This window comes from Bos javanicus, chromosome 14 (genome assembly GCF_032452875.1).
Source record: "Bos javanicus breed banteng chromosome 14, ARS-OSU_banteng_1.0, whole genome shotgun sequence".
NCBI classification, from domain to species: Eukaryota; Metazoa; Chordata; class Mammalia; order Artiodactyla; family Bovidae; genus Bos; species Bos javanicus.
This window is the reverse complement of record NC_083881.1, coordinates 52,325,339-52,352,155: the sequence shown is the minus strand read 5'-3', so window position 1 is coordinate 52,352,155 and position 26,817 is coordinate 52,325,339. Positions and strand designations below refer to the sequence as shown.

The 26,817-nt window shown below is 31.7% G+C and overlaps 1 protein-coding gene across 1 annotated transcript in view; it reads right to left on the bottom strand.

The window, feature by feature from the left end:
* The window catches only part of CSMD3 (CUB and Sushi multiple domains 3), a 1,469,335-nt gene that overhangs the window by 75,439 nt on the left and 1,367,079 nt on the right, over positions 1–26,817 (bottom strand). The window contains exons 50-57 of the mRNA XM_061439111.1: positions 25,183–25,371; positions 20,721–20,906; positions 18,851–19,045; positions 16,052–16,225; positions 7,957–8,130; positions 5,587–5,760; positions 4,203–4,388; positions 2,179–2,352 (exon numbers count right to left, since the gene is read on the bottom strand). Coding sequence (XP_061295095.1) covers positions 2,179–2,352; positions 4,203–4,388; positions 5,587–5,760; positions 7,957–8,130; positions 16,052–16,225; positions 18,851–19,045; positions 20,721–20,906; positions 25,183–25,371 — 1,452 coding nt within the window. The remainder of the gene's footprint in view (positions 1–2,178; positions 2,353–4,202; positions 4,389–5,586; positions 5,761–7,956; positions 8,131–16,051; positions 16,226–18,850; positions 19,046–20,720; positions 20,907–25,182; positions 25,372–26,817) is intronic.

Genomic DNA, 26,817 nt, shown 5'->3' with positions numbered 1-26,817 from the left:
AATGACACTATTTCACTTTTAAATATATGTATACACAATTTATTCTACAACTAAGTAGTAGCTTTCTAATCCATCGTGAGTGTGTGTGACAGAGAAAATGCTTGTGGGTTTATGTGTATTATCAGTTATCTGAGTGAGTAAATTTACTGATAGTTTCCATAATTTATATATTAAATCTGAAGTCCCAGGCAGTGACCTCATAGGATTTAACCATAATTACATAATAATTAACATAACTGAAATTAATGAACTATTTCACACCTTTTACCTCTAAAAGAAGAATAATGTGAAACAACTCCTAATAAGTCATCATATGATCTCCACAGAGATACAATAACACAAAAATAAATATGTAAATAAAAAAATAGGCAGAAAAATAAGCACTAATATCGGCAGATAGGTAAAAATAGAATGAATAGTATTAAGTAGGGTAACCTCACAGCTTGAAAACTGAAATAACAATTATTGAAGAAAAATAGTAGCTTAAAGACCTTAGATAATGTTTATCAAATGCTTAATTTGTGAAAAAATTATTAAAAATAGATTTAATGTTTACATATTCTAAGAAAATGCTATTGGGATTATAGTGACACTGGAGTTTTCTGTTGCCTTAATAAATCAAATTATGATAGATAAACATCTCTCATAAAACTTGGGTTAGTTTAATTTAAAACATTTAGGACTTTATTTTAAAATCATGCTATTAAATAATCAATTGCTTAAAAGTTCAGGTACAAAGAACTGAATTCTAAAAGGAAATCATTGATATAATATTACCTCTGGAATAAAGATTGCCGGGAGAAATATCATTAACCTCTGATATGCAGATGACACCACCCTTATGGCAGAAAATGAAGAGGAACTAAAAAGCCTCTTGATGAAAGTGAAAGTGGAGAGTGAAAAAGTTGGCTTAAAGCTCAACATTCAGAAAAGGAAAATCATGGCATCCGGTCCCATCACTTCATGGGAAATAGATGGGGAAACAGTGGAAACAGTGTCAGACTTTATTTTGGCGGGCTCCAAAATCACTGCAGATGGTGACTGCAGCCATGAAATTAAAAGACACTTACTCCTTGGAAGGAAAGTTATGACCAACCTAGATAGCATATTCAAAAGCAGAGACATTACTTTGCCAACAAAGGTCTGTCTGGGCAAGGCTATGGTTCTTCCTGTGGTCATGTATGGATGTGAGAGTTGGACTGTGAAAAAGGCTGAGCGCCAAAAATTGATGCTTTTGAACTGTGGTGTTGGAGAAGCCTCTTGAGAGTCCCTTGGACTGCAAGGAGATCCAACCAGTCCATTCTGAAGGAGATCAGCCCTGGGATTTCTTTGGAAGGAATGATGCTAAAGCTGAAACTCCAGTACTTTGGCCACCTCATGCGAAGAGTTGACTCATTGGAAAAGACTCTGATGCTGGGAGGGATTGGGGGCAGGAGGAGAAGGGGAGGAGAGAGGATGAGATGGCTGGATGGCATCACTGACTCGATGGACGTGAGTCTGAGTGAACTCCAGGAGTTGGTGATGGACAGGGAGGCCTGGCGTGCTGCGATTCATGGGGTCGCAAAGAGTCAGACACGACTGAGCGACTGATCTGATCTGATCTGAAAGTGGAATTGCTAAAGCCTAAGTGATTTGCTATTCTAATGGATAAAAGCATTTCACAGAAAGTAGCATTCTAAACCCACTTATGTTCAATACAACACAGTCAAAACTTACACCTGTAATTTTTCATATATAAGATCAGTATTAATTTGCATTGTAAATTCTAAATTACCTTAAGAATTCTGATAAATGTAAAAATAATTTTATAGCTTCCCTCGTGATATTTTTAAAAGAGAATTGTATTATTGTATCTCTTTAGATTGCTTTGTGTTCAAGTTCAGTTGCTAAGTCCTGTCCAACTCTTTGAGACCCTATGGACTATAGCCCACCAGCCTCCATTGTCCATGAAATTCTCCAGGCAAGAATTCTAAAGTGGGTTGCCATTTCTTTCTCCAGGGACTCTTTCTGACCCAGGGATTGAACCCGCATTACCTCCATCTCCTGCACTAACATGTAGGTTCTTTACCACTGAGCCACCAGGGAAGCCCTTATCATAATACTACTAATAAAATAGCCCCAGTCATAATACTCATAATGTAATTTCCAATAAACATCATCCAATTTTCCTAGTGGTACCTGAACAATGAGGTTGTGATCCACTCCAATGGCCGTTTAATTGGCAAGTCCTTGATGATTGGCCTAGAAGTGTACGCTTTCCTGTGCAGGAATAGTGAACAGTAGAACCAAAGGTATACTTCTCACCAGACAGGACTGCATTAGGAGGAACGCCAGGGTGTCCACAGTCAATCACTACAATACATAATTATTGAATATAAAATTTTTTTATATCTCCTATCGAACAACCTGCACCAACTTTTTTTGAAATATTAATGAATCAGAATTATCTGCTCCACTGTATACATCCTCTGAAAATCAAACATTTATATGAAGTTGAAGTTACAGGAGTTATTCTGTTAGCCCACTCACCCTGAGTATGAGTTTAACAGGAACACTGTAAGTAAGCTTAAATGACTGAGTCAATAAGCTTGTATGTATTGGGGTGGTGGGTGTTTGTTTATATACACATGTACATGGATTGGAAGCATTCATCTAGATAAGGATGTGAAAGATAGGGAGAGGAGTGGTATGGATTGGCTAAATAAGGTTATAGGATTCCATATAGAATTCAAAATGCCCTACAGAAATTAAAAGGGAAAAACTTTGAGGGTAAAGAAGGATGGAAGATGGATCTGTGGCACACGATTCAGACTATGCATATATAGTCTAAATTCTACTCCTGACCATTAATAAATAAATCATCCTGTAAAATGAAAATACTCAGAGGCTTATTAACCAAAATACAGCTGAGCTGAGCAGAATCAGATGTTAAAACACTGAGAATTCTCTATAAGCTGGAAGTAGCTTGGGGACTTACTATGTGTTCCCTTTCATGACTAGAGTATTACATATGATGAGTATTAAATATCACACAGGAGATATAAACTTAATAAAATCCCTGAGTAAATAGCACACTACCAGGAAGTACAATAGAAAATAAGGAAAAGTTAAAAAGTATATGAGAGCTATGAAAATCTGAAGAAGTTCATGTTTACAGGTCCTACAAAAGATTTTTAACTTTCATGTTGTAGCCATACAAGGATAAGTGAATTACTTAAACCATCAGACTAACTAGTCTACGAAGAGAAATCAAATACATTTTAAACAAGGGATCAACAATTGACTGAATTATCTGCATAGTATATGAAATTAGATAGGCACTCTATTTTTATTTGTTCATGAATGAGTTCATAAATGATGCCACAACTATTTAAAAAACTGCATGTACATAAAGTACCTCTAAACAAAATAATCATAAAATGATTTTGTAATTTAGCAATTTAGTATAACCAAAAATTACTTGCACAATGATTGTTTCTTTCCTATCATGTCCAATATTCAACTCTGAGAAGCAAATGTAACTAAGTCCTATCTATAAGCTGAATGCTTAGAATTCAAGTTCATTTCTCTGTCTTCAGATACTTTTGATTTATTTCTATTAAATTATTTTCTCACTATACATGCTAATTATATGCAAAACTGCTATAATTTATTTTATTTATATTCTATAGCTCCAAAATAACATATAACAAAATGCACTCTTATTCCTACTACCTTAAAGACAATGTATATTAACATTTCATATATGTATGTGCCTGTATAAGATAAATATTTAAAGTCAATGAGTTTTAAGTAACACTAATTTTCTCAAGCATTTTGCAGCCCTAGTGGCTATTTATATTGACTCATTTTGCTTTAAATGAAATTTGAAATAGTAATACAAGAGAAAATAAAATTATAGTTGCCTCTCATGGAGTGGCAACATCACAGAGTATGAAATATATCTGCCTTTAATATTGTCTGTTCCATGAAGGTTCAAAATCAAGGAATAATAGAGAAATATTAATCATATTAATATTAATATGGATGGCACATGGGCACTGAATTGGCAGAATACAGGAAGGGCACTTTCAAAACAATAAAAAAGTACAATCAGTACACTTCCGTCTGATACACAGCTCTAAATATTTCATAAAGACAATAAATATACATGTATGGTTTCAGGGCATTTTCTCAAAAAAGAGTTCACATTATCTACTTACTGATACATTCTGGTAAAGGTTTGTCCCATTGTCCATTTGGTTGACATATCAAAACTGAAGATCCAAATAAGAAATATCCAGGATTGCAGTCGTAGAATACCACAGTGCCATAGGTGAAATTCCCATGTTCTATTTTACTTTCTCTTTTGGAATTGGCTGGAATTCCAGGATCAGAACAGTTGACCACTAAACAAATGACACATTTTTGAAATATATATTTAGAATAATATAATATATAAATTTTCATTAGAAACTTAGTTTCAAAGGTAAATTTTATCAAACAAAACAAAGATTCAAGGAAGAAAATTAACATAAAGAACTATGGATATATGGCTGAAAATATTGGAAACAGGAGAGCTTCTTTGCAAATCTATTTTAAACAACAGCAACTCTGTAAATATACTGAATACAGATTTATAAAGAATGATACATAAAAAAAGAAATATACCTTTCAAGCTATGGTTATAGAAAATGGAGAAAAGTGATAATTGAGTTGTATTTTATCAGACTATGAAATATATCATACCTCTTTGCAGACAGAAAAACTACAAATGATTCTTTATGTTTCCATAGAACGAACAATAAATAAACCCCTAACACAGGTATCATGGTAATTTAAAGCTCAAACATTGTTTTTCCAAAAATATGAAGATTGTCATACTGAGTAAAGTAAATCAGACAGAGAAAGATTTAGAAAATAGAAATAGACTCACAGATGTAGAAAATGAACTTATGGTACCAGGAGGAAGGGAGGAGATAAACTGGGAGATTGGGATTGATATATACACATTACTATATATAAACTAGATAACTAATAAGGACCTACTCTATAGTACAGGGAACTCTACTCAATACTGTGTAATTACCTATATGGGAAAAGAATCTAAAAAAGATATATGTATGTATGTATGTATGTATGTATATATATATATATATATATATATATATATATATATATATAAAACACCTGAAACTAACATCACATTGTAAATCAACTATACTCCAACAAAATTTTACAATATAACATTGTAAATTAACTATACTCCACAATGTTTAAAAATGTGAAAAAATAAACTGAGATTAGTTCCATTAATTATGAAGCCAACTGCAAGTAAAAATGAGCTAAATGACTTTATATACAGCTATAGAACAGGTACCAGATAACACAGTAAAGCAACTGAAATAACATTTACCAGTTTTATAACTTCTAAAAAAGTTAAAAAATAAGAAAAAGGAAAGCATTAGTAATGAGATGACATCAATATTAAATATTTGTTTTATTAATTTTCTACTGTTTTGCCCAAATTGTTTCAAATATTACCATTTGTGTTTACACAGACACATTATTACCATGCTCTCAGCAGCAATTCAGTTAGATTTTTACCTTTGCACACTGGTGGAGGATGGCTCCACTGTCTGTTGGCCTGGCACTGGGCCTTTGTTGGCCCTTGCATGAGATACCCAATATTGCAGGAGAATGTTACCACATCATTAAAATTGAATCCATTTCCACTTGTTCTTCCATAAATTGGACTACCAGGGTGACCACAGCTCACAGCTAATAGCAACGGGGTCGGGTTGGGAGGGACACAGAATAGAATAATTGGTTATCAATTATTAAATTAAAAGTACACTTAATTACCTCAAAGAATGTGGAAAGAAGGCCACTTTTGTAGGAAAAAATACTTAATTTTACTAATGCAAAGGAACAATTTAGAAAGCCAAACAGGTCCAACAGAGTAGAATCATTACAATATTATGTTAGAGAGTAGACAATTATTTGTAATTCTGGTAATGGTATGCAAGTGGTGCATAGATATTAAAAGTTCCATGGTAACTTTTCATTTTATTTCTTTTTAGGGAAGAATACTGAAATTCAAAGACATTTGGGAATGATTGAAGTTCACAAAACTAGTTAATGGCAAAAAGGAATGAAACTGAATTGACTTTCCTTTTCTAGTTGAGCTTAAGAATTGAAGATAAATGAAGGCAATTTTTTATATTTAATTTTGAAATCATTTCTTATATTATTTATGCAATCATGTTTTATGATTAATGGATAAACAAAAGTGTGCTTGAAGAATAGCTTAATATGACTGTAATAAAAATGATGTCTTATGCTGTATTAGAATCCTTAATATATTGAGATACCAATATTAACATTCCCTAAACCAAACAACCTTACTGGTATATTTTCTTCACTATTGATATTTGATAACCTAGCAGTTTTGTTTGGAAATACTGACGTCAATTAGATGAACTATTTAAATCATTTTAATGTTAAAGCTCTTTTTTAGGATTTATTTAGTGCTTGGTTTTCCCAAACACATTGTATTTCTATGAACTGTTTTATTGCATTATCTCACTAATTAATCATAGCAACTCCAGTAATACTGCTTCATAACTGGGCACAGTGAAAGATGACGTCACATTTAATACTTTAGAAATGACCCAACAGCAATTAATTTTCTGCTGTAATGTTAATGTAAACTGTTCATTTGAAAATGTAACTGCATCTTACTCCTGTTTAAAATTATTAATAGAGAAACTTGTGCTTGTTTTACCTCAGGGGCCAGTTTTCATTTATAGTCTCAATTATTCAACAAGAAAAGTAGTAGTGTTAGTTGGCTATGCTTTTATATAATGAGGGGATTCCCCAGTGGCTCAGCCAGTAAAGAGTCTACCTGCAATTCAGGAGACCCAGGTTTGATTCCTGGGTCGGGAAGATTCCCCTGGTGAAGGAAATGACAACACACTCCAGTATTCTTGCCTGGAAAATCCCATGGATGGAGGAGCCTGGCAGTCTACAGTCCATGGGATTGCAGAGTCAGACACGACTGACTGACTTCACTTTCTTTATATAATGAAAGGCAAAAAACCTGGTATAGATCCAGCATAATATTTCTGTCTTTAAATCATTATATGGTCTGTTATCACATGCATACACACCACAGAGAAGCAATTTTGATAACTGTATGCTCTATTATCTTATTAAATCTTAACAAACTAATGTATTTTCCGTTAAACTAGAACTCCAATAAAATACTGTTGATTGATATGAGGTTGACAATGATAGAATTTATAAATATGTGAACTCATACTAAAAGCCCCATGAATTATTTCTCTGAAGCCTCCAAAATCTTTATCATTTAATCCTATAATGTTAAAACTACAACATGTTTACAGTATTTATCCTCATTTCCTAACACCGATTTTAATACAAATATCAGTGATTTCTGGTGGAAATTATCAGGAGAAAAATAAGAAATATATGGATAATTTACTTTTCAATCCAAAATAGGATAAATTGTGATGTGAAATACTGTGTTATTCTGAGTACTGGGTATTCAGTGAGAGAAAGAAAGAGTACTAGAATATTTTAAAATTCATTTTATCCTTCATGTGTAAATTCACATCTAAATTAAGAGATTAGATGAATATTTGCTGAACTAGTGAGATCTTTTATTAAAATAATTACAAAATTGTTCCAAATCCAAAAGAGTATTGACAGACATTCTAATATATTTTCCACTTTCATAGTGAATGGTTTTTTATACTTCTGAACATACCCTAATTTAAAATCTAGCATGTCAGTATAAAAAAATGCATTGTGAGAATTTAGTTCTTTAAATACACATGCATATGCATGTGTGTATCTGTCTATATAATCATTTACCTTACCTAAGAAAAAAATATTGGTAATTACATGAGAACTGAACAGAGGTCTTTGACTACTTTTGCTATGCTTACTTACACACACAGGCTGGAAGTTGACCAGACCAATTGTGATCTTGTTGACATATTCTTACTGAAGAACCAATCAAGCGGAAACCAGGATTACACTGATAAACAACTGTGTCTCTGTATCCATAGTTTTCTCCAATGACTTGACCATTCACAATAAGCTCCGGAATTCCACAGTGACCCGCTGAAATGGGTCACAATAATATTTTTTAATATTATGATCTAGTTTTATGATGTATGTATTTATATACAACACAGCAATATCCTATTTTATGACACAAGGAATATTTCGTTTTAGGAAAAGGAAAATAAAAAAAGAAAAGCCAAAATAAATACATAGAAGAATATATTAAAGACATTTATAGAAATCAAGGATATAGATAAATAACAGAGAAAATTACCTGAACTAAAAACTCTTTCTTTAAAAATAAGAGAGAAGGCTCAAATAAACTCAGAAATAAAAGATGAGAAATTACAACTATTAGCACAAAAATACAAAGAATTATGAGACTACTAGGAGCAATTATAGCCAACAAGTTGGAAAAACTAGAAGAAATTTATAAATCTTTAGAAATTTACAATCTTTCAAGACTGATTCATGAAGAAATAGAAAATCTGAATCAAACAATCACAGTACACAGATAGTAACAGTAGTCAAAAACCTTTCAACAGACAAAAATCCAGGACCAGATGACTTCACTGGTGAATTTTTAATAGTTATTCTTCTGAAACTCTTCCAAAAAATTATATGGCAGAGAAATCTTTGAAGCTTATTTTATGAGGCCAGCATTATTCTAACACCAAAACCAGACAAGGACACCACAAAAAGGAAACCTAAAGGTCAATATCCCTAATAAATATAGATGTAAAAAAATCCTCAACAAAATATTGGCAAACTGAATTCAACAATACTTTAAACAAATCATACACCAAGATCAAGTGTGATTTATTCCAGGGATCCAAGCACTATGTTGGGCTTCTCTAATAGCTCAGATGGTCAAGCATCTGCCTGCAATGCAGGAGACCTGGGTTTGGAAATTCTAACAACAGTAATCACACAAGGAAAAGAAATAAAACGCATCCAAACTGGAAGGGAAGAAATAAAACTGTCACTATTTTCAGATACTATATATAGAAAATTCTAAAGATGCTACCAAAAACTATTAGTAGTAATAAACAAATTTAGTATAATTGCAGTATACAAAATTAAATGCCATGGAACAAGTAAGCCTGTGAGCCACGGCTAATAAGCCTGTGCTCTAGAACCTGGGAGCCACAATTACTGAGCCCACATGTGGCAAGTACTGAAGCTCATGTGCTCTAGGGCCCCTACTCCACAATAAGAGAAGCCACCACACAGTGAGAAGCCCTAGCATCACAATTAGTTCTTGCTCAGTGCAATCAGAGAAAAGCCTGTCCAGCAATGAAGACCCTATATGGCCAAAAACAAAGTTATATATAAAGAACAAATATGTAAAGTTTAAAAATAAAATAAAATTAAAAAAAAAGAAGGATTCAAAACCATGACACTCCTAGAAGAAAACATAAGCAGCATGTTGTCTCACATCATTCTAAACAATATTTTTTTTTGATCTGTCTTCTTTGACAAAGACAACAAGAAAAATAAATAAAAAAGCTTTTCACAGTGAAGGAAAACTGTCATCAAAACAATAAAAACAATAAGGCAATTGGTGGAATTAGAGAAGATATATGAAAATGATATAAATGAAAAAGAGCTACTTTCCAAAATATTTAAGAGCTCATATAGCTCAATAACAGCAGTAAAAAAAAAAACAAAACAAAACAAAAAAAAACAAGCAGTTGAATTAAAAAAAAAAAAATAGGCAGAGGATCTCAGCAAACATTTTTCCAAAGAAGACATACAATTTGCCAACAGGCACATGAAAAGATGCTTGATATCACTAAACATTAGGGAAATGCAAATCAAAACCACAAAGAGGTATCACCTTACACCTGTCAGGATCGTCATTATCAGAAAGACAACTAGAACTATCAAGTGTCGGTGAGGAGGTAGTGAAAAGTAACCCCTGTGCATTCTTGGTAAGAATGTAAACTGGTCCAGCCACTATGGAAAACAATATGGAGATTACTCAAAAAATTAAAAATAGAGCTTCCATGTGATCCAGCAATCCCACTACTGGGTATCTATCCAAAGGGAAAAAATAAACACTAACTCAAAAAGACTTATTCACTTCCATGTTCATTGTAGCATTGTTTACAGTAGCCAAAATATGAAAACCACTAAGTGTCCCTCAATAGATGAATGGGTAAAAAACTATAAAGTACACACACTCATCTCACACATGCATAATGGTATACTACTCAGCTATAAAAAGTACAGAATCTTGCCATTCGGAATAACATGGAGGGACCTTGAGGGTATTAACACTAAGCGAAATAAGTCAGTAGAGAAAGATAAATACCACAACGACTTCATTTATATTTGGAATCCAAAAAACAAAACAAAAAAGCAAACAGAATAAAAACAGAGAAGAGATTAGAGGTTGACAGAGGAGAGGAGAGTAAGAGGAAGGTGAAATGATTGAAGGGGATTGAGAAGAACAAACTTCCAGTTATAAAATAAGTAAGTCATGAGGATACAATGTACAGCTTGGGGAATATATTCAATCATTTTGTGTTAACTTTGTAAAGTGACAGATAGTAACTAGACTTACTCTAGTAATCATTTTGCAATGTATGCAAACTTTGAATAAATATGTTGTAAGATAAACTAATATAACACTGCATGCTAGTTATCCCTCAATTAAAAAAAAAAAAAAATAGAAGGAAAATGTAGACCAGGCCAGGTGAAATATCTCACTGAAAGACAATCAAGGTAGTCAAAGGTTAGAAACTTAAAAAAAGAGTTGACAAAACTGTTAAACTCCTAGCTAATCCTATCAACAAACAAAAAAGATACTAAAATTACCAATGTCAGGAATGAATGAGGTAACATTACTATAAAGCTTACAGATGTTAAAAGGATCAGGGAATATTAAGAACTGCTTTATTACAACATATTTAAAAATTCAGAACAAAAGGACACATTTTTTGAAATTGTATCATCCAAAAACTAACACAAGAAAATATGAATAGTCCTCTATATATTAAAGTATTTGAATTCTTAAATAATAACTCCCTCTGCAAAAAAATACACTTAGATTTATATTTTTTCACTGGTAAATTCAATCAAATATTTAAGCAAAAAATCAAGGAAAAAACAAATACCAGTCTTATACAAACTCTTAGAAAACAGAAGAAAAAGAATCACTTCCTAATTTGTTTAATGAAGTAGTAATAACCCTAATATTAAACCTGTAAAAGACACAGAAAAAATGTCCCTATGAATACAGATGCAGGACTTTAAAGAAAAAATTTAGAAAAAAATATATATAATACATCATGATTATCTGGGTTTTATCCAGAAATGACTTGTTGGTTTAAGATGAAATATTGACCACTGTCATCTACCATACTTAGGAATGTACAGACATTTTCTGAACCTTATAAATACATCTAAGAAAAAAGTTCATATTATATCAACTGATGAAATATTAAATCCTTTCCTCCTGATACAGGGATCAAGAAAAGGATGACCACTCTCACTAGCTCTATTTAACATTGTTTGGTGGGCCCTATCTAATATATATACTAATATAAAAGAAGAAAGGAAAAACATAAAGGAGAAAACAAAAAAAGTAAAACTCTTATATTTTATGCTCATGACATACACATAGACAATGCTGTTTTAAGAAAATCCATATCTAATAGGTGAATGAAAGCTGTAGGATACTAGATAAATATTTTAAATGATTTTTATAATAGAAAACAATTAGAAATGCAATTAGTAATGAACAATTTCACTATAACAGTGTAAACACACAAAAAATACTGCTGAATAAATTTAACAATAGGTATACATGATCTCTATGATAAAAATTTCCTATTGCAAAAAAAAAGAAAGAAGATCTTAATAAGTGAATAAATATACTAATTTCACCATGTTCAGGAAGTAGAAGACTTAACATTGTTAGATGCCAATTCTCCCCAATGACTTATACATTGAATGTAATTGTGATCATAATCCTACCAGGCATTTTAAAAATAAAAAAATAAGCTAATTCTAAAACATATATGAACACACAAAGGACATGGAGTATCCAAAGTGATCTTGAAAAATAAGAACAAATTTGGAGTGACAGATATCTTTCTGGAAAAAAAAAAACAAGCAAAGAAAAACCCTCAGCTTTACTTCATGATATATACAACAAAAAATTAAAAATAAGTTGTATTAACTAATACAATTATGTAAAGTTTAAAAATAAAATAAAAATACATGCCTGCTAAAAAAAATAAAAATAACTATCCAAGAAAAAAAAAAAGAAAAAATAAATAAAAGCAGCTATAAATCAAAAAAAAAAATAAGTTGTAGATATAAAGTAATACCAAAAATGCAAAAATTCTAGGAAAATAAATGAAATCTTTGTGATTTATGATTGAACATAGGTTTCCTAAACTAGAGACAGAAAGTAATAACTAGAAAGAAAAAAAGAGAGAGAAAATAGATTTTATAAAAATTGAAAACTTCTGCTCATTAAGATGGTAACGATAGCAAGACGGCAAAAGAAACACAGATGAGTAGAACAGTCTTTTGGACTCTGTGGGAGAGGGAGAGGGTGGGATGATTTGGGAGAATGGCATTGAAACATGTATAATATCATATATGAAATGAATCACCAGTCCAGGTTCGATGCATGATGCTGGATGCTTGGGGCTGGTGCGCTGAGACGACCCAGAGGGATGGTATGGGGAGGGAGGAGGGAGAGGGGTTCAGGATGGGGAACACATGTATACCTGTGGTAGATTCATGTTGATGTATGGCAAAAATAATACAATATTGTAAAGTAATTAACCTCCAATTCAAATAAATAAATTTATATTAAAAAAAGAATGAATAGGCAAGTAATAGGTGGGGAGAAACTATTTTTAAAAAATCAATATGTAAAGAACTCCTATAACTCATAATAAAAGGCAATTTATAAGATACTTCAGAATTTCACAAAGGAAAATTTGTGAATGGCCAATAAGCCCAGGAAACTACACTTGATCAGTAGTCATCAAGATAGTGCAAGTTAAATTTTGCAAGATACCTTTATGAATGCCAAAAAAATGAATAAAATTTAAAAACTAGCTATACCATATGCTAGAGAAAATGTGAGACAACTAGAACTCTTCTAGGAATTTCACTCCAGAGTATCCACCAGAAAAGAATAGATGTGTCCACAAAAAGACTTTTATACAAATGTCCATACCAACTTTATTCATAATTACCCCAAACTGGATAGAGTCCATATGACCATCAGTAGGGGAATGGTCAAGACAAGGAGATTCTACTTAGAGATTAAAAAAAATTACTGATACACACAAAAACATGATTGAAACAGAATAAAAGAAACCTTACACAAAAAGAGTACAAAACTTAGGATTCCATTCACATGAATTTCTAGAACAGGAAGAACTACCATACGGTGAAAAAAACAGAACAGCTATTATTTCAGAGTGTAGGGGAAGAGAGCTGCAAATTGACTATGAAGGGTCACAAGGAAGCTTTCTGAGCTAATGGTAATGTTCTGTAACTATTGAGTAGTTTTAGTTATATAGGAGTACACAGTTGTCAAAATGTATCAAGTGTGTTTATGGCACTGTACATTTGCCAACATTAAAAAAAAAGAACCATGAGCAAATATTGAACTCTAGCTAGCTTATATGTATATAGAAATGTTTACAAATGAAATGTACTGCATTTGGCAATTTCAAAATGCATCAAAAATAAAATGAATTTATGGGTTAATACAGGCATGAAAGGATGAATAGATATGTGATATACAAATACAAGTGTTTAACTGTACATTCTAGATATTAGGCATGTGGGTGTTCATCATCAAGTCTCTCAACTGAAAAATTTATAATAAAATGCTGGGAGTTTGAGAATAAATACACTATATTTAAATAATCATAAGCACATTCTAGGACCATTCTAAGCCAAAAGTATCTGGGGCTATAAGGATAAGTTTGCAACCATGAGAAGAATGACTAGGCTATGTACATTATTCAAATTAATTCAAAGTATAAGTTTCTAGGATCTGCTTATTTGGCAATAGCACATTCCTCCTACTGACACACTTTTGAATTTATATTAGATGTCAACACTATATCCTATGCAAGAATGCTGTCTTTATAGACTGAGAGTCAATGTTTGTTTATAAATATTCCTCTTACAACTTATTGTTCCAGAAAACAGAATCAGGATTCTAAGCAGGTGAATAAAACCACCCTCTATATACAAAATCCAATAAATAACATATAGCATACAATAGCAGTTCATCAGGACAAAGAGTTACCAAATAGAGTATTTTAAAGTTAGTTTACATATATTTAAAAATTTTTATTTATAATAATGTATATTATATATAATACTAATATTATATATAAAATAATATTTATTTATAATAAATATATTAATTTAAAAATAAAATAATTTAAAATATAATTACAAATAATACTTTAAAATAAATTAAATAAGTTAATCTGCAATTGAAATGAGCATAACCAAAACCAAGTTAGAAAATAATAGGAAGTATTTTATTATTCAATTCTATATTAATACATGATTTAATTTATTTATCATTTTCTAGTTATGTAATAGTCTTACAGAATATTCAAATACATATGTATACTCCAATAAAGAAACCATCATTACTGAGTTTCCAAGTATACCTACTAACAAATATGCCTGAGAGGGTGAGAAAAGAAATCTTAACCAAAATCTCTACCTATACCCTTTAAAGTTTCAAATGATGACTGTACCATCACTAATGTTTTCAAGCTTATTATCAATACAATATGTATGTAAACTGTTAAAGTCACAGGCTTTACTCCCATGTGTCATATTTTTCAAGAGTAAAATTTGAGAGTTGAAACACAGTACAAATTTAGAAATATCCTGTTCATAATAATCAGCAATTTTTAAAATCATAAATAATAAGATTATGTTTGTTCTCAAGAGGCAAGGGTATATTTTATCAGAACAATTTTTATTATTATTATTTAATTTAACACTAGCTCTCATTTCTTGAAATAATTTTATAGAAAAATAAGTCATAAATCAAACCATTTTCCTAATCTTAAGGTAATTGTTTAAGTCTTTAAAAAAAAGATAAAACATATATCATAATATTATTTTAATAATAATAGAAGGGATTCAATAGAAGGCCTTCAAAAAACTAGCTATTCAGTTTCTTTTAATGAACAGTTTTTTTAGAATTAATCAAAAAAAAAAAAAAAACCGGGGGGGAACCTATTTGCCTCAGATGGGCTACCCTGGTGGCTCACATGGTAAAACGTCTGTCTACAATGCAGGAGACCCGGGTTCAATCCCTGGGTTGGGAAGGTACCCTGGAGAAGGAAATGGCAACCCACTCCAGTATTCTTGCCTGGAAAATCCCATGGACGGCGGAGCCTGGTAGGGTACCATCAGTGGGGTCGCAGAGTCAGACACGACTGAGCGAATTCACTTTCACTTCACTCACTTTCACTTTTCAGGCTTGAAAAATAGATTTTTCAAGTTTTAATAAAAAGTAATATTACACATGTTGAATTGTTAGGAAGTAAAAAGGGAGAAACTTAAATGTGGAAATTGTTTTTCTTCCTTAGTCATTACCTTAAGCAAACAGGTGAAAGGAGAATTGACTATGGTTTAGAATGAATTAACAGCTACAGTGCTTAATCCAGTGGAGTTGCAGACATATAATTTTCAGCAATTAGTTTTCACCTTTTATTTTCACCATGCTGGGAAAAAATTCTGTCTTTCCTTAATGACTTAAGATTCTCATTTGGAATACTAGTAGATTAAGAGATATCTGTTTAATAGCTTTTCTACCATGAGACATTTTAAAAGTTAAACATTTTCCAGTTTTTATCATCCTTACTGAGTGAATATAAGTTATTATCTCTTATTATGAAAAAGGGGTGCCTTTTGAGAGGGAGAATAAAGTGTTTGCTTAAAATGACTTAAAAATCTGTACCTAGGCATCTGGTGTCTGATCCACTCCAAAGACCTGAAGAAAGGCATTCCCGAACAGCAGAGCCCACAAGCATGAATCCTGAATCACAGGTAAAGATGGCTGTTGAGCCATATGAAGTCTGAGTTCCAATCTTATTTCCATTGGGAGGGGTTGGGAGTTCTCCACAGGAAATAACTTGAAAACAATAACATAATAAAAAATCCTAAAGATACAGTCAACACAAACATAACAAAATCATGTTTTCAACATTCTGAATTCCTATGATTTGACCATTAAAATTGACAATTAAATATGACAATTAAACTTGATATTTGCAAAACATGCTTGAAAGATCATGACAGTATAGAGAAAATAAATGACATAATTTAACATTTTTCTCCTTTGAGTTCCCATGTAATGTAATAAAGTCGCTCTGTCTTGTCTCAGACAAGAATTCTGAGGAAGTCTGTGGAATTCTCCAGGCCACAATACTGGAGTGGGTAGCTATTCCTTTCTCCAGGAGATCTTCACAACCCAAGGATTGAACCCAGGTGTCCCACATTGCCAGTGGATTCTTTATCAGCCGAGCCACCAGGGAAGTAACAGTGACATGGGATGACATATGATTTTGTTTGTGTTTTTTGCTTAGCCAACCTGGTCACTCAACAGGTTGTGGTGAAAAAAAAAAAAATAGCAATACTAAAGGTAGGATCATTTATTAGCCCAAAGTCTTTCTCTGATTTATCAGTAACCTTAATGAGATTCCAGAGCCCATAAACAGCTAAATAAAAATTTACAGCTAGCAGTTTAAATCCAGAATTGAATAAGTAACCACCAGCCTTTATCTGGCTCCAGGTCTGGCTTTCATCTCTAGGCTTTAGGAGACTATTGGATAGACAAATAGAAAATTTGCAAACTTTGAAAAATTACATGTAAAATTTAAGATATATTCATTGTTTTGAATTAATCCCCCAAACAATCCTTTGCGGTAGCTATAATATTTATTAGGGTTAATAACACTGATATTTATAATATTTTAATGTAAAAAATGAATAAATGAAGGACCAGAAAAAAATTCTGTTCTTTCCATTTTTCTCTATTAACTGTAATTCTTAGGTTCTGATTTTTGCTCCACTCTTACTTCTGGGCAGGAACTTGATCTTATGTAGAACTTAATATAAGAATATAAGAACTATATAATATAGACTATTATATAGTCCTATATAATAAAGGACAGAACACAAAGAAACCAGACAAATATTTGTTCAATGTTTGATATAACGAATGCTGCTGTTATACATTTTTTCTTAGCTCTTTGAAATATCCTTATCCCATGTGTCCTTTTAATGAATTTAAAATGGAAGAACAATGATACCAGAGAAAGGGAAAGATCTTGGGTGAAAAACCTAAAAGAATAAGGCAAAATTTACAAATACATATGCTATAGTTTTAGAATATATAACTTATACATGGATTTTGAGATTTAATTCATCAATGATTATAAAAACAGCAACCCCAAGATTCTTTACTTATATGGAGATTAAGAAAATAAATCAAATATTCATAAGTAAATTATTATTAGGTACTTGTATACTTACTATATATAGTTATCTGTTAAGAGGTATCTGTTACGTTAAATATTTTAGTCACCATAATCCATTTAGATGTCAGATGTTTTTATTAGTTTATTTCTAAATTATGTGTCTATATCATAAATGCCATGGCAGATTCATGTTGATGTATGGCAAAACCAACACAATATTGTAAAGTAATTAGCCTCTAATTAAAATAAATAAATTTAATTTAAAAAATTGTGATGAACATGAAATAAAAGGATGAATTTTCAGCTTAGCATATTTCCTGGCACTAAGTAAATACCCAATAAATGTAGTAAAGAAAGTTCAAGATATTTCCACTGATTTTTCCATGTTCAGCTAGCTTATCTACTTTACACACTGGACATTTATAGTGATATTATAAGAAAGCATGAAAATAGAATGACTCAAATGTTCAATTTGATTCAATAAATGTTTACTGAATTTCTGCTATGAACAGGTTCTAGCTGGTATTTTCAACATGTAACACCAGTAAATCATACATAGTATCAGATAGGTATTACTGTGGGTTTCTCTGGTGGCTCAGTGGTAAAGAATCTGCCTGCCAATGCAGGAGACATGGTTTCAATCTCTGATCTGGGAAGAACTTACGGAGAAGGAAATAACAAGCCACTCTAGTATTCTTGCCTGGGAAATCCATGGACAGAGAAATCCATGAACAGCCTGGCAGGCTACAGTCCATGAGGTCACAAAGAACTGGACATAACAATTGAACAACAACAACAAGGTATAATTTGCTAGTCTAAGAAACAGAATAAACATCATACAACACCAAAAGGCAGAGGTTTTCATTAGAATCCTTGGGTTGAAGCCCAATTCTCCACCATTTATAGGCTCTATGACTTAACATGATTAAATTCTTGGGCACAGTTCCATCTTTAGTAAAATAAATATAATAATATCAACTGAATGGGAACTAAGGTATAATTGAAATAATACATGTAAAGGGCTAAGATCAGTGCATAGTTGTTTTAATAAATGATAGACCTAGAATCTAAGCAAAGGATATCTGAACCCAAGGACTCTGTTTTTAATAAGCATTTACAAATATAAAAACAGTTACAAAGTTTTTAAGATGACTTGAGAATCAATCATTTTTAATTAATATTACCTCATTCTTGTTCTAGAGTGTGTAGAGAAGTGATCAAGTAATTTATTCACCAAGGACTGCTTATGAAATAAGTTTAATGGAATGTATACTTACTTTGGCAATATGGTCTTTCATTTCTCCAACTCCAGGTACCATTAGGAAGACATTCAATAGAAGCAGGACCTAATCCATGATAACCAGGATCACAGCTGAAAACTACTTTGGTTTTGTATTCGTAATGGGAACCATTCACAATTCTCCATCTTCCATGTTCCAAAGTAAAGGAATTGATACTTGGACATGTAACAACTATACAAAAACCAAGATAAATACTATTAAGTCAGTCATGTCTGTTTTACTTAATTATGTCTCATGTCTATTCCATTCTTAGTTCATCACTTCCTTACTTCCTTCACTCTTGTGCCATAAAAAGTCTTTAGTAATTTTTTTTTTCATGCTAATCTTTCCCTCAGCTCTATGGTATTATTGGAAGTTTCTTGAACATGTCATGCTATTTCACAGTTGAAAGTATTTGTACACATTGTTCCATTTACCTAGAATCTCTATTACTGACTATATCTTTTGAGAAAATCTGTTTTATGAGAATCATCTTTTTATGCAAGACTTGTGATATTGAGGTGGAAATTGTTAGGCAGTCAGTGTAGGGTCAGAGGCTCTGTTCTTTTCTAATTTCAATTTTAATTCTCTCATATGAATGTTTTGCTTCACTAGCCTAAAGCCATAGTTGCTCCAGTTTCCAGGCATTCAGAGGAATGTCTACCTAGTCTGGAGGGTCATAAAACATGCAGACTCAGGACAAGACCAATATTAATTGATGTCCAGTTCATCAAGAAGAAAAACTCCAGGTGGACCATTAACTCTTAAACATACATTTGGTCCATAAATAATTGTCTGAGGTCCTCAGAAAGAGTCAATGGATGCATCATAGTGTCTGGAGACACTGAGAAAATGGGGGACCCAAAAAAGCCATAAAAATGACAAACTGGACATGGCAACATTTAAACTGATTGGTCAGAAATTACACACATCTGGCCTTTAGCCAACCAAAACTGAACAGATTAATTCTAATGAAGATACAAACTGCTGTTATTCACGCCTTTTGGGGGCTCTTTACCCCCTCTCAGTGTCTATGCTAAGAACTTTATATTTCTGTCCTTTAAAATAAACTTTGCCTGCGTGAGTGTTTGAGTTTTCAGTATTCACTCTTTTGCTGAATGAACAGAACTCAGTTCCCAGTGTCAATATAAACTTCAGCTAATTCAAAAGTTGCTCATCATAAGTAAATGCATTACTAGACACTTACGTTAAGATTTCAAATAATTTAACAATCCCATTTTAAATGAAATCACAGCTAAGTCGAAATGTCAGTACTAAAAGAGAATAAATAAGTGTTTTATAGAGAAAAATTAAAAACCTTAAACACATTTCCAATCCTTTTGCTATCAAATATTTTATGTGAATTATTTTCAATAACCATTATATAATATTATTTTACCTATTACAGTATTAATGACAGCAATGAGAAATATTCTAAATATAAGCTCTATGAAGAATTTTGACAATTATTAAAAAGTTTGGATCATCTCAACAGCATCATTTATGTTTATAAAAGCCAGAACTGAATGTATTAAATATAATTTAATTCATGCAAACTTAAACATTTTTTTCAAAAGGCCTATGTATTGAAAACATGCTGACTGATGGATGCCTTTCTACAAAGTAAATAAAAATTTTTATGTAAAATAAAATGTTACTTTATTCTCTTGACATATATATTCTAGAGCTTCTGAAAATGAGTAAAAAGTCCTTACACTATATTCTAGTTCTTTATAGCACAAGACAGCTTAATTTTATTTCTTAGACATCACTTCAGGGAAGAGCTCTACAATTTGGTACATAAAGTTTTAAATCATATAAGATACCAGTAGAAACACAAGTGATGAAATTTCCTTAACATACATACCAACACAACGAGGGGTCTTGTTATGATTGCTCCAAGTTCCATCTGATTGACATATGGCCGTGGTAAGCTCCTTAGATGACAATTTATATCCATCATTACAAAAATAGGTAACTCGAGTTCCTACCAAGTAGTCTGTTGTGAGTATTCCTCCATTTGTTGGAGCTTTAGGAATCCCACAGGAAATTGCTAAATTAAATACATACATAAAAGACCAAAGAAGCAGAAAAATAATTAGCTGTCTCATTAACTGTAAAGCACATAAAACTATTTGGAATTTTATTAATTCCTCTGAAACAATTTCAGAATATCTCCCCAAAAAGCTTCTCTGAGCTATAACATTTTCTGAATCATTTATTTCAAACTCTTGTTGAAAGTGCTTTTAAATTGGGGAATCCATACATTATTAATGCTTTCTTTCTTAGTTTCTTACTGAGTTTCTTGTCAGTGTGTGCATGATTATCAGCATGTTTATAGATTATATAAGAAGGCAAGGTAGGTAAATATAGATTTGTATTAGTGCTAACTCATGTCTGGGCCTATCAAATTGGCTCTATTCAATTTGACTAAAGAGTTTACAGGTGGTGATAACCAATACTCATGAGGATTTGGGGCAAGAGGAAAACAGAAGTTTTTACCTGGAGGCTGGATATTACCTTATCTTAGGTCCAGTCAAACTCTATGTGCTTAAGTACCATTCATGGAATATGACGTGTATGGATATGTCTAATAAATACAGGGCCAGGACTTACTGTTCTCAGTGTAGCTTGGATATTTCTGCATTTTGCTGATATGTCTTTGATGTCTTGATTTTTATTTACAATAAATCTAATTTACATGAACGTTAGTTTTACCATAAGGTGTTATTTACAGTATAGATTTGTATTTAAATAGTTTATTATATATAAGATATTTTCACATAAGTTAAAATGTCTATACAGAAGTCCCCTGAAGTCAGTTGCTTTCAATCGGTGCTCTACATGTCCACAATTGCATCTCCAAAAAGAAAAAAAAATAAACTTTCAAAGAACATATTTGGCAGACAAACCCTAAATGAGATTCTCTGTATCTTTTATATAATATTCAGTATAAAGATTCATACATCTATCTGCAGAAAGATTAATATATTTGAATATAGGTATAGACTTGAACCAACTGGAGTTATTTATGACATCTGGTCATAAAATTTCTAATTTCTGAAATAGCTCATTTTATTGTTTTTACATAAGACATTTTGGACTTGTAACTATATTTTTGTCATAGGAAAAGAACAGAAAAATGTGAGTTTCGTTGGAATATTTATAAAAGTTGTATTCTATTTACCTGTCTCTCATTTCAACCTAAAATTATTTCTGCTTCTCTTATAAAGCCCTTCACTTAGGTGTTTAATTTTGATTAATCCATGCAAATTGACTACAAGGTAAAAAAAAAAAAAGTAATCTTAGCTAAACCTATAAAAAAATTCTCAAAATTAAATGGCAGACCCCCTATTGTTAAATAGTTTGATCTTTTGTAATTTGATAACTTATAAATTATAAACAGAAAAGTAATTTTGATTTAATAAATTATATAAGCAATCTCATATAATTATGTTATTATCCCAGCTATCTAATTATAGACCTCTAAAATAGTGTTCCAAACATAAATCATTCCCTGATGTCTATTAAAGCAATGTTAGTATTTCCACTTAGGACTTCTGGGAATTTCAATTTTTAACAAACCATACCCACTAAATCCCTGCTGAAGACTGTTAACTGCACATTGTTGGGATGGTGTAGGTTAAACTTATAGTAAAGTAACAGTGAAATTTAAATAGTATAGATTTCATATACATGGTTAGTATAAAATGACTATATTTCAGAACTGAAAAAAAAGACAACATACTAAAATGATAGAACAAATGTGCCTGTTCTTAAATGTTACAATTTAAGTTCTTAGCTAAAAATGAAAAACAAAGTTCGGAAGAATCTTCATCACTGAGTGATCGTCAGAGGCTTCTCTCCAAGAGCTCTCAAAAATCACAAATTAAAAGTAAAAACAGGAAATATAAAGTGACTGTTTCTGCATAACCCTGTACTGTTGCAGCCTGGCGGAGCAGAGACCAGAACCAGCCACATGACTCGAGGGTGCGGCAAACTGCGCCCTCCTGATTGTCCTCCTAAGCATGTCCACCGGACATACTAGGGACAGGACCTGCTTTCTGCTCTGCTTCACTGCCTGCCCCTGCGGCCGTCCCCATGGACACAAAACAAGATGTCCCTGATTAACAGAAGAGCCTTAACTTTACTCCTTCTTTATGGTGTGCTGATCAAACTCCCCAGAATAGCTATTTCCTAATGATCTCATATGACTTCTACCAATAAAAGTGTGGGCTGAAAGGAGTCATTTTGTCTTCCCGCCATAGAGAGCGGGAGGGCCCCCTGACTCACTGCATGCCAAGTTATCTGTCTGTCGTTTCATTAGGCGCTCACCCCGTTTCAAGTCTTTCTCACCCGCTGTGCTGGACACGGCACTGTACAACACTCAATTGTGTAGAGGGATGATAATGATTTAATTCAAGGGGTCAATAATGATCAGTCGATATACAGACAAATAAAACACCTAACTAAACCCAAATAGAGACAACAGAATACTTTTTCTATCTTTAACTATGTTCACATTGTCTAACCACAGCTCAAGTAAAAGAGACAAGAAGAATAAAAATGACTGAAGAATGCAAAACAAATTTGGAACAACAACATCAAAAAACTGTATTGTGTATATAGCTCTTTCCAATGATATTTAGCCATTTCATTTTAATTAGTTATATCCAAACACAGGTCACATACAATAAAATTTTTTTATAAAATAATTAATCTTTTAAATTTGTTGCAGTGAAAATCAAGGGTCAATTTTGGAAATGATTCTTCAAGTTATTAATATAAATATTTTATCACTTTGCTATGTAAAATGTCTTTTTTTAGCTATATTTTGATTTATCTTTTGTAATTATAGAAAAATTTCAAGTCAAGAACAGTAAAAACGGCTCTATATATAAACGTCATATTATATACCAAAAAATCCATGAAATTATAATGCTAACATTACAAAACAATGTCAAAATTTCAGAAAGTTCAGTATAATTTTTTATTTTAACCAATAGTTAACTGTTTTCACTAAAGTTTTCTTAAAGATTAATTATATACATGAATAATTCTTGATAACTGATATTTAATTGTTCAAAGTTCAGAACATTTAAATGTTTATTTTAAATCCATATGAAATACTAGAAATGTATAAATACATTTACTATTCATTGGTTAAAGAAAAGCAGATGTTTTGACAGTTTATTAAATGTATCTATTCTATAAGAAGTCAGTGCCTTCAGTGTTGGTAACCCACTATCTAATAAGTAATTAATGTTTCTGCATCAATAAAACAAACAGTTTTTCAGTTCTCATTGTTTTCCATATATCTATGAAAGCTATATTTTCATGAATTAGAGATCACAATTTAACAAGTAAACCATTTCAGTTACCTGGTAATATCAAATCTTTATTCATTTCAACTTGCTGTTATTAAATTTTAAATTTTAATTGATTTGTTTTATATTTTATTTTTTATATAAATTGCCTTCAATAGGTAAATTAGAGGTAACACCCATTATTTATTAAAAGTGCTTTGCATTTTTAATGTAAGGGTTCACAGTTGTTATATATGCTTTCATATGCTGGGTAAAATAAATCAAATATAAATTTAAATTTGATATTGCAAAATAATGTGATATGTTTAAGACTGTCAAAGTCCAATGACATTACATCTTCCTGTGGAACTGTTAAACTTGTCTTTATGACTATACCTAGTAAGAGACTCAACTACTTTTTAAAAACATTGTTGGACCTAGTCCAAAGCTCTAAAATATGCCATTTGTTGATTTGTCATTGTTTTGCATTGCAAGATCAATGCTCAGAGTGTGCTTTGATTTTTAACAAAATGAAAGTCATTTCTGTCAAGTTAGCTAAACAGTGAAGAAAAAATAATGTGGTCATTGGCTACATTTTCCATTTTCTTTTACATTTGTTACACTGAGAACACATGTTTGCATACTTGAGAATGAATGTTTTCAGTGACCTTGGCCATCTTTTCCTCTCTTTTCTCTCGCAGATTCCACACTAACACAAAATCCAGCTCCAGGTCATTCATTTCTGACAGCTAAGTGACGGGATGGTAGATGTATGAGTAGAGTATTCATATAAGTGGAGAGAGTAAAGACATAAATCACATAACAACAAATGAAGCATTATAAAACAATGTGTCACATGCTCCTCAAATTTATCAGCCTGTGTTTTCAAGCCTTATTTTCCTTAGAGGTGTCTATAACATGCTTCTGAATGTTTATAATTTTAGAAGTTTCAGCAATCTAAATGAAAAAGCTAAACGAGGTTAATCTTTTATCAATGGGCCATTTTTGGTTAATATACTTCACCTTGACAAGCAGGGACCGGTGCATCCCATGCGTGATATCCATAGGAAGACTTTCTGCACACAGCACTGCTTTTCCCGACAAGTCGGAATCCTCGATCACAGGCCCAGCGGACCACACTGTTTAGCTGTCCTCCTGTTTGACTGATAATGTATCCATGAGGCGGGGATTCTGGTGTACTACAGTAGAAAGCTTTTTTAAAAGAAAATTAAAATCACTGTATAACTAATGAATCAGAAACTCTTTACAATCCAGTTATTAAAAATATAATAATACTAGTTCATAAAAACTGGTCAATTCAACTGCCATCTAGGTAAATTTTACTTCATATGGACATCATATTATTTGCCATCCACTTGACAATCTATTGACACAACCTTTAGGATACATAACTATTTCTGGACTTTTTAAAATTCTTATCGTCACTGAAGATGTCTCCTAAGTTGAAATACATTATACTTTTGTAACACCCTGAAGGTTCAAAAGCCATACAAATAGTTCATTGACTTTTGGAATGGTATTATTTCCTGTCGTTTGAAAGGCCTATATGCCACAGTTTGGGTAGAAATATTTTAAAGCATGTATCTACATGTCACTTTGAAATTATCTCCAGACACCTATGTCATGTTAGGGCATGCATTTCATTTTGGTGGATGTCTAAAATAGACCCCTCCACATTTCATAATCTTCTTTCCCAGTTTATTAAAGAATTTCCATGCTGTCAAGAGTGCTTACATATGGTGATAAAAAATGCCAATAAAATAAAACTTTTTTCATCTGAAGTCTGAAATGTCAAAAGATAATGTCAACTGGCTTTTTTATATACATGTACTTTTGAGACTATTCAGCCTGGCAGGATCCATTTACCCTTTGAAACTTCAATGTATTCATCTGAGAAAAAAATGAGACTTTAGGGGTAAATAGTAAGAAAGAGATGGACTTGGAATATATGTGTCATAACCTGTCATTTTCTAAAGGCAAAATATGTACTCAATATGTCAAGTCATTCTTAGGGCTAAAAATGATGTTTCCATTATATTTATGTCCAACTTTGTCATGAAGATCAACATAAATAAGTCTTTAATACAGTCTTTAATATGGTGAATCTAATGCTTATAATTGTTGGATTTAAATGGTTTCCCTTTAAGTTATTATCATCATTAAAAATACAACTTAATGTTCTGACTTTTTAAATAGTCTGGGCACAGCTTTAGTAAAAAGATATATATAAAGTTCATACGATAGAAACTTTGATTCAAATGTGAAAATGTATTAAGAATGACTTGGGTACATATTTCAGTCTTTAAATATTTCTCCTTTGTATGCTTAATAATATTTCAAACAATGGATATTTATTATAGGATAAAAATTATAAATACACTATCATGTAATGTCAGTAACAACTTACCTCTAATATGGAAAAGACACATTGTTGACAAACTATCATCTTATAATTTAAAAATCAAAGTAGACAAAAAATATTATATTTCTATATTTTATACTATATATGCAAATTTATATAAATGAGTAAAATTCAACAGTTTACCTTTAAAACTAGAATCAAATTTATTTAAGTTTATGTCTACAATTGTGTCAGAATAATTTATAAAGTATTTAAGAAAGTAATTTTCAGTAGAG